Below are 15767 nucleotides of genomic sequence, written 5' to 3' on the forward strand. Positions count from 1 at the left end.
TAGTGAAGAAGGCATTTGGTATGCTTTCCTTTATTGGTCAGAGTATTGAGTACAGGAGTTGGGAGGTCATGTTGCGGCTGTACAGGACATTGGTTAGGCCACTGTTGGAATATTGCGTGCAATTCTGGTCTCCTTCCTATTGGAAAGATGTTGTGAAACTTGAAAGGGTTCAGAAAAGATTTCCAAGGATATTGCCAAGGTTGGAGGATTTGAGCTATAGGGAGAGGCTGAACAGGCTGGGGTTGTTTTCCCTTGAGCATCTGAGGCTGAGGGGTGACCTTTTCGAGATTTACAAAATTATGAGGGGCATAGATAGGGTAAATAAGCAAAGTCATTTCCCTGGGGTGGAGGAGTCCAGAACTAGAGGGCATAGGTTTAGGGTGAGAGGGGAAAGTTATAAAAGAGACCCAAGGGTCAACTTTTTCACACAGAGTGGTACATGTATGGAATGAGCTGCCAGAGGATGTGGTGGAGGCTGGTACAATTGCAGCATTTAAAAGGTATTTGGATGGGTATATGAATAGGAAGGGTTTGGAGGGATATGGGCCAGGCGCTGGCAGGTGGGACTCGATTGGGTTGGGATATCTGGTCGGCATGGACGGGTTCGACCAAAGGGTCTGTTTCCATGGTGCACATCTCTATGACTCTGTGACTGTATATCCCAAGAACACTCTTGTGCTACATTCGTATTGCGTCACTCTTTTTTTCTTCCATCATGCTAAAAGCCCAGGCGTAAAGCCACTGCCATAATGCCAGGACTCAAAGACCCTCCCCCCGATAGCCTTGAATGGCCATATCCCATCACCTGATGCAACTATTTGCACCGATCTTACCCAGCTTCCTATCAATGCTGATTCAGACCAACTCACCTTTCCACAATGCTTCAGTTTTCTTCTATATCTCTGGAACATGAAAAGCATTCCCTATTAACCCTAAAAATCCAGAATTTTCTAACAGTAAAATTAAGATTAATTGAAATTAAAATGCAGAAATATACAAAATTCCAACTAATATTTTTCCTTAAAATTTACTGTTTCCCCGCAACTCCAATTGGAGGTGTAGCCTGCAGCCCCCTTTATGTCCCATGGCATATCACTGTCCAAAACAAAAGGCAGGTGAAGAGAAATAGAAAACAGACCAGGAATCAAAATTCCAACATCCTAGCGATTCTTTATTTTCTTTCCTAAATATTTTGTGTTTTCTTACTTCAAATTCATGTTCAAATTACACTGCCACACTTATGGAAAGAAGATGCTTAATTGGCAACTCATGATCTCCAAAACCTCTGATTGAACAGAACAAAATAAATAACTGCAGTTGGCACCTTAAACTCAAGCTATTAATTTCTGAATTTACAAAGTTGATTTTTATTTCCTTGCCTCCCTGTTTCTCAGTATTAATTGGGCATATCAGGAAGAAAATTGCAGCCAAAAAAAGTTGCCAATGTATTGCTGAAGGCCATTTCAAATTTCAGATGGGCCTCAATTTTGGTTTCAGGTGGGAGTCTTAGCTGCCAAAGTGTAACTAACTAATATTAAAATAAAGGCTTTACTGCACTGTTAAGACCTTGACAATTGTGTTAGTCAACACATTGGAATTTAGAAGAATGAGAGGTGATCTCATTGAAACATAGAGGATTCTTAAGGGACTTGACAGGATAAATCCTTGAGGTAAAAACAATGACTGCAGATGCTGGAAACCAGATTCTGGATCAGTGGTGCTGAAAGAGCACAGCAATTCAGGCAGCATCCGAGGACAGGCAAAATCGACGTTTCGGGCAAAAGCCCTTCATCAGGACTTGCCACACAGAACTGTGGAGGTAGAGTTCTTGTGTACATTTAAGACTGACGTAGATTATTGATCAGAAAGGAAATCAAGGGTTATGGGGAAAAGGCAAGATATGAGGAATACCAAATCAATCATTAACCTATTGACTGGAGTAGCAGGTTCGATGGGTCTACTCCTGCTCTTATTTCTTATGGTCTTATTTGGGTGCTGCTCCCTCAAGTTGCTCGCAAAACACAGGTATTCTGCTTGGGAGACAGCCATAGGGTCATACAGCACAGAAACAGACTCTTTGGTCCAACTCATCTCTACCAACCAGATATCCAAATCTGACCTAGTCTCATTTGCCAGCATTTGGCCCATATCCCTCTAAACCCTTCTTACTCATATACCCATTCAGATGCCCCTTAAATGTTTTGTAATTGTCCCAGACTTCACCAGTTCCTCTGGCAGCTTGTTCCATGCATGCACCATCGTTTGTGTGAAAAAGTTACCCTTCAGGTCCTTTTTAAATCTTTTTCTCTCTCATCTTAACTCTATGCCCATTAGTTTTGGATTCCTCCACCCCAGGAAAAAGACTTTGGCAATTCACCCAATCCATGCCCCTCAATTTTATAAACCTCTGTAAGGTAACCCCTCCATCTCTGACACTCAAGGAGAAACTAGCCCCAGCCTATTCAGCCACTCCCTATAACTCAACTCCTAAACCCAACAAGATCCTTGTAAATCTTTTCTGCACTATCTCAAGTTTAACAACATTCTTCCTGTAGAAGGGCGACTAGAATCATACGCAGTGTTCCAAAAGTGGCCCACCAATGTCCTGTACAGCTGCAACATGACCTCCCAAGCCATTTGTGACTACTTATAGGATCGTATGCTGCATTCAGGCAAGACTGGAAGCAGGTTTGCATGGACTTTTCCTTAATTACTTGGGACATTTATGCCTTAAATTTGTTTTCTTTACTGTTAAAGAGCTGCTTCCCCGCCGTACCCAATTTTGCATACCCAACTGCAACATTGTCATTGTACTGGCTATGCTTAGTAAGATCCACTACAGTTTCAAAAACACTGATTTCCTACTGCCCAAAAACTGCAGAACTAAAGCTAACAGCTTGCTTTCCAAAATTAATTATTCAGGAAAATCTATTGAGCCTCCTGATACCACCTTCAGGTGGCTGGAGCGTGCATAATACTTGCCTACTCGATCTCGCCAGAAATCAAAATCACTTTGCCCATTGCTTAGTTAATGGCAGGTAGACTTTAAGGATAATAATTTTTTTGTTGCATCATCTTTACAAAACAGTACATTTCTGACCCCATAGAAAAAGCTATGAAGGCATTATTTGAATCAAACTGCAGCTTAATCAGTGTCGTCAAAAGCCAATTAAATTTGAATTCACTGCACCTCTCTGAGCATGACATCAATTACATTTTGTATTCTTAAAAACAACAGCTTTATGTTAGCCGCTGCATTATATAATGGCCCTTTGTTTATTCAAGTGTATAATTTGGCTTCTCATGAGCAGTCCAATGACATTTACTCAGATACAGAAACTGATCTCCCATGGTGTTGTGGTGATGCAGCAATGTTTTGCTGTATATTTTGCAAGGTCCTTAATTAAAAGCAACAAAATAGTGGGAATAGGAAAAATTTATAGAAAAGGATAGAAAGGTGGTATTTGACAGCATTTCATGGAGACTTTTGTGGTTAAGAGGACTTGAGTGTGTTTGCACTTTAGAAGAACAGGTCTGAGATACTGATATTGGCATCCTAAGCTTTGTACAGTTGATGTCTTGGAATTGAATGGTTTAGAGGAAGATTTAGATTGCGGAGGCATTTGGAGGGGTTTTGTGCTTTTTTAAACTGGAAAAACAAATGTTTGTTTTGTGGCTTGTAATCTTGGGTTTGTGAGTATGGAGGTGGAGTGGCATTCAGGGATTTAGTAGAACTGAATTTGAAACACCAGGCTTTTGCAGAACAGGATTCCTAATATGATTGAGAGTAAGGTGAGTGATATTGTGATAGCTGAAAGAAAAGTTCATCTTGAACTAAGCAAAAATACAGTTCTGAGAGCAGTATTTGAAGAGGCCTGATAACTATATTTCGCAGCTTTGTAGAGAACATAGAACATTACAGCACAGTACAGGCCCTTCGGCCCTCGATGTTACGCAGCCCTGTCATACTACTCTGAAGCCCATCCCACCTACACTATTCCATGTACGTCCATATGCCTGTCCAATGACGACTTAAATGCACTTAAACTTGGCGAATCTACTACAGTTGCAGGCAAAGCATTCCACACCCTTATTACTCTCTGAGTAAAGAAACTACCTCTGACATCTGTCTTATACCTATCTCCCCTCACTTTAAATTTGTGTCTCCTCGTGTTTGCCGTCCCCATACTTGGAAAAAGGCTCTCCCTTCCACTCTATCGAACTCTCAAATTATCTTGTATTTCTCTATTAAGTCACCTCTCAACCTCCTTCTCTCTAACGAGAACAGCCTCAAGGCCCTCAGCCTTTCCTCGTAAGACATTCCTTCCATACCAGGCAATATCCTAGTAAATCTCCTCTACACCCTTTTCAAAGCTTTCACATCCTTCTTATAATGCGGTGACCAGAACTGTACACAGTACTCCAAGTGTGGCCGTACCAGAGTTTTGTACAGCTGCAGCATAACCTCCTGGTTCCGGAACTCAATCCCTCTATTAATAAAGGCCAAAACACTGTATGCCTTCTTAACAACCTTGTCAATCTGGGTGGCAACTTTCAGGGATCTGTGTACATGGACACCGAGATCTCTCTGCTCATCTGCACTCCCAAGAATCTTACCATTAGCCCAGTACTTTGCATTCTGATTACTCCGTCCAAAGTGTATCACCTCACACTTGTCCACATTAAACTCCATTTTCCACCTCTCAGTCCAGCTCTGCATCCTATATATGTCTCTCTGCAACCTACTACATCCTTCGTCACTATCCACAACTCCACCGACCTTCGTGTCGTCCGTAAATTTACTAACTCACCCTTCTAAGCCCTCATCCAGGTCATTTATAAAAATGACGAACAACAGTGGACCCAACACCGACCCTTGCGGTACGCCGCTAGTAACTGGACACCAAGATGAACATGTTCCGTCAACTGCAACTCCCTGTTTTCTTTCAGCAAGCCAATTACTGATCCAAACTGCTATGTCTCCCACAATCCCATTCCTCCGCATTTTGTATAATAGCCTACTGTGGGGAAACTTATCGAACGCCTTGCTGAAATCCATATACACCACATCAACCAGTTTACTCTCATCTACCTGTTTGGTCACTTTGTCAAAAAACTCAATAAGGTTCATTAGACACGACCTATCTTTCACAAAACCATGCTGACTGTCCCTGATCAGATTATTCTTTTCTAGATGGTTATAAATCCTATCACTTATAACCTTTTCCAACACTTTACCAACAACTGAAGTGAGACTCACTGGTGTGTAATTACCAGGGTTGTCTCTACTAACCTTTTTGAACAAGGGAACCACATTTGCTATCCTCCAGTCCTCAGGTACTATTCCTGTAGACAATGATGATTTGAAGATCAATGCCAAAGGCTCGGCAATTTCTTCCCTTGCTTCCCAGAGGACCCTAGGATAGATCCCATCTGGCCCAGGGGACTTGTCTATTTTCACACTCTGCAGTATTTCTAATACCTCTTCCTTGTGAACCTCAATCTCTTCTAGTCTAGATACAAGTATCTCTGTATCTTCCTCGCCAACATTTTCATTTTCTATAGTAAACACTGTCGAAAAATATTTATTTGGTGCTTCCCCTATCTCCTCTGACTCCACTCACAACTTCCCACTATTACCCTTGATTGGTCTTAATCTTACTCTCGTCATTCTTTTATTCCTTAAATACTTATAGAAAGCCTTAGGGTTTACCCTGATCCTATCTGCCAACATCTTCTCATGTCACCTCCTGGCTCTTCTGAGCTCTTTCTTTAGGTCTTTCCTGGCTACCTTGTAACCCTCAAGGACCCTAACTGAGCCTTCACATCTCATCCTAACATAAGCCTTCTTCTTCCTCTTGACCAGAGATTCCACTTCCTTCGTAAACCACGTCTCCCGTGCTCTACAGCTGGCCCTAATTTAACACTCGTCATTCTTTTATTCCTGACATACCTATGAAAAGCCTTAGGGTTAACCCTGATCCTATCTGCCAACAGCTTCTCATTTCTCCTCCTGGCTCTTCTGAGTTCTCTTTTTTAGATCTTTCCTGACTTCCTTGTTACCCTCAAGGGCCCTAACTGAGTTTTTACATTTTGTCCTAACATAAGCCTTCTTCTTCTTGACCAGGGATTCCACTTCCTTCGTAAACCATGGCTCACGCGTTCTATATCTTCCTCCCTGCCTGACAGGTACATATTTATCTAGGACACACAGGACCTTTTCCTTGAATAAGCTCCACATTTTTAATGTGCTCATCCCCTGCAGTTTCCTTTCTCATTCTAAATCTTTCTAAATCTTTCCTAATTGCATCGTAATTTCCCTTCCCCCAGCTGTAACTCTTGCTCGGTGGAGTACACCTAACCCTTTCCATCACTAAAGTAAACCTGACAGAATAGCGATCGCTGAGTCCAAAGTGCTCACCTACTTCCAAATCTAACACCTGGCCAGGCTTGTTATTCAGTACGAAATCTAAAGTGGCTTCGCCCCTCGTAGGCCTGTTTACATACTGTATCAGGAAGCCCTTCTGCACACACTGGACAAAAACTGACCCATCTATAGTACTCATACTGTAGTGATCCCAGTCAATATTTCGATAGTTGAAGTCCCCCATGACAACTACCCTCCCTCTCTCACTCCTATCGAGAATCATATTTTGCTATCCTTTCCTCTACATCTCTGGGACTATTCGGAGGCCTATAGAAAACTCCCAGCATGGTGACTTCTCCTTTCCTGTTTCTAACCTCAGCCATATTACCTCAGTTAACGAGTCCCCAAACATCCTTTCTACAACTGTAATATTGTCTCTGATCAACAATGCCACACCTCCCCCTCTTTTATCATCTTCTCTGTTCTTACTGAAGTATCTGAATCCTGGAACCTGCAACAGCCATTCCTGTCCCTGCTCTATCCATGTCTCCGTAATGGCCACAACATCAAAGTCCCAGGTACCAACCCACGCTGCCAGTTCACCCACTTTATTTCGGATGCTCCTTGCGTTGAAGTACACACACTTCAAACCAGGTTCTCGCTTGCCAGTGTCAGATACTTGATTTTGGAACTCCCTACTCTCATCCTCTTCTGTACCTGTCCTACAATTTTGGTTCCCATCCCCTGCTGTATTAGTTTAAATCCACCTTAATAGCTTTAGTGAATTTCCCACCCAGGATACTGGTACCCCTCTGGTTTAGATGAAGACCATCCTGCTTGTAGAGGTCCCACCTACCCCAGAAAGAGCTCCAATTATCCAAAAACCCGAAACCCTCCCTCCCGCACCATCCCTGTAGCCACGTGTTCAACTCCTTTCTCTCCCTATTCCTCACCTCACTAGCACGTGGCATGGGCAGCAAACCAGAGAAAAAAACTCTGTTTGTCCTAGCTCTAAGCTTCCATCCTCGCTCCCTGAATTTCTGCCTCAAGTCCCCATCTCTCTTCCGACCTGTGTCGTTGGTGCCAATGTGGATCACGACTTGGGGCTGCTTCGCCCTCCCCCTTAAGGATCCCAAAAAACACGATCAGAGACATCACAGACCCTGGCACCCGGGAGGCAACACACCAACCGTGAGTTTCTCTCGTCCCCACAGAACCTCCTATCTGTCCCCCTAACTATCGAGTCCCCAATAACTATTGCTCTGCTCCTCTTCCCCCTTCCCTTCTGAGCAGCAGGTGCCCCACTGCTTTCTCCTGGTAAGTCATCCCCCCAACAGTATCCAAAACAATATACCTATTGTTGAGGGGAATGGCCACAGGGGATCCCTGCACTGCCTGCCGGTTCCCTTTCTGTCCCCTAACTGTCACCCATCTGACTTTTTCTTTTATCTGGGAAGTGACTACCTCTCTGTAAGTCCTGTCAATAACCCCCTCTGCCTCCCGAATGATCCGAAATTCATCCAACTCCAGCTCCAGTTCCCTAATGCGGTTTTCGAGGAACTGGTGTTGGGTGCACTTCCCACAGTTGTAGTCAGCAGGGACACTAGTGGTGACCCTTACCTCCCACATTCTGCAGGAGGAACATTCCACTGCCCTAAACTCCATTCCCACTATTCTAACTCCCGAAGTGACTACTAAAAAACAAAGGATTAGGAAATAAACTTGTTACCTTACCTTGTCAATCTGGCTCCCACAACTTTTTTTTTATGTTAGAGGAGGAGGAGGATGTGTGGGAGGCAGTACCCGAATAGTGTCTCGGGTAACGCAACCACGCAAATATAAACTGTTCTACTTACCCTTCCCAGAAGTCCTATGCTCTCTCCTCCCTCACTGGCCTGAAGGTAAGAAGTTTAAATATACTTACCGGTCTTCCCGACAATCACCTTGCACCAACGTTGCCTCCTCCCGGCTCCCGGCTCCCGCTGCTCCGAAGTATTGGTATGTGCTGGAAAACTGAAAAGTAGCCTGTGTAATTTTCTTTAAAACAGAGACTGAGTTAACCTGGTAGTTGCAGGATAGTTTGTTTAATGTATATGGTAGGAAACCTATTAAAATCTTAATTTAAAGATGAAATTACCAGTTATCTAGATAAATAACAAAGTTATAGGCAGTTAACGCTGATTTCAGAAGGGACCAACATCACATCTCATTGTAAAGTGAGAATAACTCACATCCTGATAAGTCAGTGTCTATCGTCTACAAGGCACAGGTCAGGAGTGTGTTGGAATACTTTCTAATTGCCTGGGATAAGTGCAACTTCAACCCTCAAGAAGCTTGATGTCACCCAGGAGCAAAGCAGCTTGCTTGACTATACATTCATCTCGTGCCTTCAAGGTTTATTTCCTCCACCACCATTAAGCAGTTCCAGCAGAGTATACCATCTTCAAGATCCATTGAAGTGTCTCACCATGGCTCCTTCGAAAATCACAATCTCTACCACCTAGAAGAACAAGAGCAGCAGATATGTATGATCACCAGCATTTGCAAGGTTCTCTCCAAGCCAAACACCATCCTGACTTGGAACTACATCACTTTTGCTTCAGTGTCACTTGGTCAAAATCCTGGAACACCCTCCCTAACTGCACTGTCTGTGTACCTGCACTACATGGAGATCAGTGAATCAAGAAGGCAGTTTACCACCAGCTTGAGGACAGTTACAGTTGGCTAATAAATTCTGGCCCACCCAGTGAATAAAGCAAAAAGAATATGTGGATGTAATAGGCATGGTCATTGGAAGAAGCGTAGAATATGTTGCCAGCTTGGATTTTAGAATGGTCATTGGCAAGATAGTTCAGTGGAGATTGTTGGGGAAGCTTATGAGAAACTAAACTCAAAGCTGATTCAAAAACTGGTTTGGAGAGAGAAACTGCAGAACAGGGGTTAAGGACTATTCACCGGAGTCGTTGGAAAAAGGTAGTATTATTCTGGCTTCAGTTCAGGGGCTCCTTGTGTTCGCCATGTGTATCAATAGAATGCTTAGAGTAGGGAAGAATCCCATTTAGCCTGTCATGCCTGTGCCTGTTATCTGCAAGAGCCATGCATCTTGTGCCACTAATCTGCCTTTTTCCCCCCACAGCCCTGCACGTTTTTCCTCTTCAGGAATTATCCTGTTTGCATTTTAAAATAATGGTTCAATCTTCCACCACACTCTCAGACAGTGCATTCCAGATTCTAACAATTCACTTTGTGTATAGTCCTCGAAGGAATGACCTTGAGAGTTGCAGCTAGAGCCAAAATGCAAATAACAGTCCATTCTTTCAAAGACCAACGTACTTTCCAATGGGTTTATTAATATTGCACAATATTAAGAAGGGAAAAAAATGGTCAAAAAGTAGCAAGTGGAAATAATTGTCAGTCAGGATGAGGCAATGGATATTGATCATGGGCAGCACGGTGGCTCGGTGGTTAGCACTGCAGCCTCACAGCGCCAGGGTCCCAGGTTCAATTCCAGCCTTGGGTGACTGTTTGTGTGGACTGTTGCACATTCTCTCCGTGTCTGCGTGGCTTTCCTCTGGGTGCTGTGGTTTCCTCCAACAATCCAAAGATGTGCAGGTCAGGTGGATTGGTCATGCGAAATAGTCCACAGTGTTAGGTGCATTTAGGCAAAGGGAGATGGGTCTGGGTGGGTTACTTTTCGAAGGGTTGGTGTGGACTTGTTGGGCCGAAGGGTCTGTTTCCACACTGTAGGGAATCTAATGATTTTTATAAAACAAAATATTAATTGTACTCTGAAGTATGATTGATTGGTCCTGTGCAGCATAGGGGGATTTGAGGGACCAGATTTAAAGAACATTGAAGGCAGAATTATAATGAAGATTGAAAATGATGAAAATGCTCAGATTGATGAGCATTCATCAGAACTTGGGCTGTTTCACTGTCCATAGATTCTGCCTAACCAACTGAGTATTTGCAACCTTTTTTTAAATTTAGATTCAGTTTCTACAGTATTTTGCTTTTGTAGTTAATTCAAGCTTTTCTCATGAAGTCACGATGCTTGTTTACACAGATGATGTTAGTGGTTTAGTTCAGGATCTAATGTGCACTTTTCATTGTCTTGAATAAGAAGGTGGACTAATGGGTTCAGACTCTTGCTGCTATCTAGCCCTTTTATATCTCTAATGAGATGAGATATAAATGTTTCTCTCCCAGTTTTCCATTTATAATAATATTCTGATCATCTTCCATGGTGAGTTTGGATGTTGTTTGTAAGGGATATAGAACACTGACTTTCTTCATTTCTCTTCAGAGTCTTAGTGTGCAGTGACCTTAGGTATAAGAGGGTAGTAATAGTTCTCCTTCGTTGTTGAAGGTTATTGGGCCTGCCAAATATTAATTTCCTCTGCCTTTGTAAGATCCAGGGGGAGTAAAAGCGTATGGTTTCTCAAAAAATGAAGCAGTTGTTGCTCATGTGCAGCAACACTTCATAACACCCTAGGTTTGGATTGATAAGTAGCAGGAAGCAGCTATGCTACACCAATTCTGATCGATGACCATCTCTAACAAGGGATTGTAACTCCATCCCTCACCACTGTAACTTTGAATGGTTTTACTTTAGCTGAAAACCTCGATCTCAACGTCACCTTGGAGGATTGGTGAGCACAAAGGTGTAACTTCCTGAGTTCAACATTGACCAGAAACTCAATTGGATTAGCCACACAAATACTCTGGCTACTAGCACAAATCAGAGGGTGGGTAATCTGTGCAAGTGGCTCACTTCCTAACTACCTAGTCTTCAGTACCACTCTGACAGAAAGAATCATGAGGGGCATAGATAAGGTGAATGACCAGGGTCTTTTCCCTACATGGGAGAGTTCAAAACAAAAGGGGCATATTTTTAAGATGAGAGGACAAAGAATTAAAAAGGGCATGAGAGGCAAAGTTTTTACACAGATTTGTGTATGGAATAAACTAAACAGGGAAATTGGTGGATGCAGGTACAGTTACAGCGTTTAAAAGATATTTAGATAAGTTAATGAATAGGAAAGGTTTGGAGAGATGTGGGCTGACCTGGTTGGTGTGGAATAGATGGATTGAAGGATCTGTTTCCATGCTGTATGACTCTAAGTCAAGAGAGTGTGATGAAATACACTCCACTTGCTTGAGTGGGTACAACTGCAAGAATACTCAAACATGATACCATCTGGGAAATACGGTCTTCATGATTTCATATTCTTCATTGTCTGCACGTCCACTCCCTCAACAATGGTTGCTGTGTATGCTGTTGGCAAGATACATTGCAATAACTTGCCAAAACTGCTTCAATAGGACCTCCCAAACTTGCGATCTCTACCACTCGGGAAACTGAATTTGCAGCAGGGAACCAAAGATATTGGCTTCTGGCCCCTAAATTTTTAATTGGAGGCATTTCTGCTCTGCCAATACCGGACTGGGATTTTTGTGTTGTGAGATTGACAGATCACAGTTGCAAACAATATTCTTGTTTCTGTCCATCAGTTCAACTTTTACACATCTACTTTAAACACATCTGGAACTGAGTTGCAGGACTTTGGGCATTAACTGCACTGTTCCCAATTTGCCAAAAGCATATTGAATGTAATCTATTGTTCCAACAAACTGTGTTGCAAATTTAAAACGTGGAGGATTGGTGAGCACAGCAGTGTAATTTAGGATGTTCAAGACTATTATTCCCTTTAGAGTGAATTCCAGGCCATAATGTTTCATAATAAATATGCATGTAATAACAAACAGAACTTTTAAAGAAAGTCTTGCATTTTCATTGAGATAAAAATGTGTTGTCCATAGGGTTTCTCAAATGCTCTAGCCCAAAGTCTGTTGTTTGCTATATAGACAGTACAGTATATTAATTCTTTTGCATCATGTTTATCACCGATGCTGTTGTAAGAGATTTAGCAAAAACAAATTACACTATTTCCTCTATTACTTAGAAGCCCTGTGGAGCTGTGAAACACACACACTCTATCACATTACTTGTTACTAATGCCTTTTTCTATTATCTCATTGGATTGTTCTTTTACTAGTTATCTGAGTATCTATTTTCAGTAGATGGCACCCTGCTTTGTACAGTGCAAAACTGTACAGAAGCAAATGAAGCAGCTGGTATGTAATTACATGTTATGAAGAAACATGTTATTTAAAAATATAAAACATGAATTGCTGCTAAGTTGCATAGAAAGGGGAGTATAAGGATCACTGATAAAAGTTACATTCTCAACAATTTCAGGCATCAATAAAAATATGCGGTTTTTCATAACATTGTGATTTGTTCAGGCATCTTTGGTTTCACAACAATTAATAAAATTACAAGAAGTAGGTATACTTACTCATCAGTGTCGAGAGTGTGATGCTGAAAAAACACAGCAGGTCAGGCAGCATCCGAGGAGCAGGAGAATCGATGTTTTGGGCATAAGCCTTCATCAGGATTCCTAATGAAGGGCTATGTCCAAAACATCGATTCTCCTGCGCCTCGGATGCCACCTGACCTGCTGTGCTTTTCCAGCACCCCACTCTCAACTCTGATCTCCAGCTTCTGCAGTCCTCACTTTCTCCTAGTATTTAACCACCATCAAATTTAGCTTTCTGTATTTTGTGCTTTGAGTTTGCTAATGTATCATCTGAGCTATCTGTTTCAAAGTTCTCTACCCATTGTTGTGCATTAAGGAAAACAGAAAACCCATTTTTAGCAAAATGCTTATGTTGTTTAGATATAAAAGAAGGTTGTCATATTACAGTAAGCTGTTGGACGTTATCAGGTAGGTGAACTGGAACTGTCGGCAAAAGTGCAACAGTCAGGCTATTTTTTGACTTATTCACGTCCTTCAAAATTTTAAATAATTACATTAAAGATTACTAAAGATGTACACATTTCCTTATGCCAATTCTTTTGGCCTGATAATGTTTAATATTTTAGTTCCACTGAGTTGATATAACTTACAAAAGAATTGACAAAGGTATTTATTTAACTTGCCGATTATCTTGTCTTTTTCCTGAAAACACTAAACACCTACAGGAACACAGTTCTTAGGAATCCTCCAGCGCCTCACCAAATGGCCATTGTTTGCAAGTTAGTTTTAAAGCAAGTGTTAGAATATTGTTCGATTACAAGAGCCAATGCATTGACATATATGAATTTCCTGCAGAAGTCACTGGATAACAGGGTTTCGTGGTCAATCATGCCATTCCTAGACTTATTCATTTGAGCCGTTGTATTGGAGCTTAAATATAGATGTAGATTTTGCTTTTTCAGGGTAGATAACAAAGCCACAATGGAAAAACTATTTGATGTTATACTTGCTGCAAGACTGTCTTTAAACCAGGCCATGTGTAATTTTGGAGTGTTATACTGACTTTAATTGAATGTGATTACAGACAATATTGCATTGCCCACCTGTACCTCTTAAGTAGATGTATGGAGTGCTGCTTTTTGGCATTTTACTTGAGAGAGTTTATAACTTCCAATCAGTTCTTCTTGGTTGGTTTCAAAAGAAAAGGACCAGTATACCCAGAATTAGTTTAAGATATAATAGGGAAGTTTTTTTAAAAATGTCATTATGATGAGAAATTATGAAACCGCCACTGGTATAAAATGAAACAAAGCGCTGGCATTTCCTCCAGTAGCAGCCTGCACTGGCAGCTTTATACTGTTTTGGCACTGTGTGCACAAAATGTTGGTCTAGCACCAATGCCAAAGATAAGGTACAAAGACAGCTTAAGTCAGTGAACATTTATTAGTTCGCGATACAAAAAACTCTTATAAATTGCACCCTCCTGGGAGCAGTTGCAATCTGCGTTTTATATTCTGTCAAGTACAGTATTTAGCAAATACATATGTTTCAGTAGCTTTAGATAAATGTTCTGTCTGCACCTAAGCAGACTTAATGTGCAATTTACACCAACTGCTAGTTACATACATCAAGCAAAATGTTTATTAACAACAGGAAGTGGTGCTATTACACTTAAAATTAGGATATTAATATGCATTGATGCTGACCCAGCTATGCAGTTAGAATTCATGCACTCTGCTAAGTAACAGGATCGAAGAGTAGTTCAGATCAATATACCTAATTTATTACATGATTAGGACATTTTTTCTTTATTGTTCCCAGCAATGTGTAATATAAAGGAAATTGTATGCATACTAACTATGTTAAAATTTGTACAATCTATAGCTTTCTTAAATACTGAAATTATTACAAAATATGAAAATGTAGGCATGTACATGAAATGTATAAAATTTTCTCCAAAAATCTCTGGACTTTATGAAAAGTGAGAAAGTGCTTTACTGTCAAATAGAGTACTCTGTGCTTATTGAGCATTGTTTAACACAGATTAATGAGGGAATAACTTTAATCAATTTGAGAAGCTATCTTTTGGACGTACTATGTGCATTTATTGTTGTTGAGTCATTGTTTTAGAAAAACAATGCTGCAAAATGGGTATTTTGAGCTGATTTCCTGTACAGTACTGAGGTAGATAAAAGGTTGATCAGAATAGATTTTTTTCTAGACTGCCATAAGGGCTGATTATTCTGCTAAAGCTGTTGCATTATAATCTGACTTTTATAGACATATGGTGTGTTTTTCATTTACACAGCACGTTCACTAATGAAAAATGTCTACTCTCTCCTGCAGCCTGTGTGGTATCCATACCACAATAAAGAGGGTGAATTACTGCATCAAGCATCCAAAGACTCTGACCCGGACCTAAACTCCAAAACCTGTGAATTCTGTCAGGAAGTCTTCCCAGCAGGCACCAAAGCTAAGGAAGACTTCCTCAGGCATCTTAATTCACACTTTATTGCTAAAAATGGATTTTAATGCTTGTACATTTCCACAGTGAGATGAATCATAAAATTCCCTACAGTGTAGAAGCAGGTCATTCGGTCTGTCAAGTCCAACCCTCCGCAGACTGTCCCATCCTCCACAGAGTATCCCATCCAGACCCACCCCAGCCCTGTAACTCTGCATTTTCCCTGACTTGTCTGCACATCCCTGGACACTATGGGCAGTTTAGCATGGCCAAGCCATCTAACCTGCACATCTTTGGACTGTGGGAGGAAACCGGAGCAGCGAGAGGAAACCCACACAGATACTGAGTGAATGTGCAAACTCCACACAGACAGTCACCTGAGACTGGAAACGATCCTGGGACCCTGGCATTGTGAGGAAGTAGTGCTAACCACTGAGCCTCTATGCCACCCCTGATGGAGCCTGCCATATGAACCTAACATGATTTGACGATAGCAGTTGTTTGTGTGAAATTGTAATTATCAAAAGGATGTTTGTAAAGGCTAAAACAATAACATTTTTTGTTAAATATGTTCAGTTGTTTACAAAGCATATCGAGTTAATAATTGTTTTCA

At 41.4% G+C, this 15767-nt stretch overlaps 1 protein-coding gene across 5 annotated transcripts in view; it reads left to right on the forward strand.

The window, feature by feature from the left end:
• LOC122551629 (TRAF family member-associated NF-kappa-B activator-like) overlaps positions 1-15405 on the forward strand; it is a 94641-nt gene extending 79236 nt beyond the window's left edge. For all 5 annotated transcript variants that reach the window (XM_043693860.1, XM_043693856.1, XM_043693855.1 and 2 more), the window contains one exon: positions 15037-15405. In XM_043693860.1, coding sequence (XP_043549795.1) covers positions 15037-15222 — 186 coding nt within the window. In that variant the 3' untranslated portion in view covers positions 15223-15405. The remainder of the gene's footprint in view (positions 1-15036) is intronic.
• The last annotated feature ends 362 nt before the right edge of the window (positions 15406-15767 follow it).

This window comes from Chiloscyllium plagiosum, chromosome 7, assembly GCF_004010195.1.
Source record: "Chiloscyllium plagiosum isolate BGI_BamShark_2017 chromosome 7, ASM401019v2, whole genome shotgun sequence".
NCBI classification, from domain to species: domain Eukaryota; kingdom Metazoa; phylum Chordata; class Chondrichthyes; order Orectolobiformes; family Hemiscylliidae; genus Chiloscyllium; species Chiloscyllium plagiosum.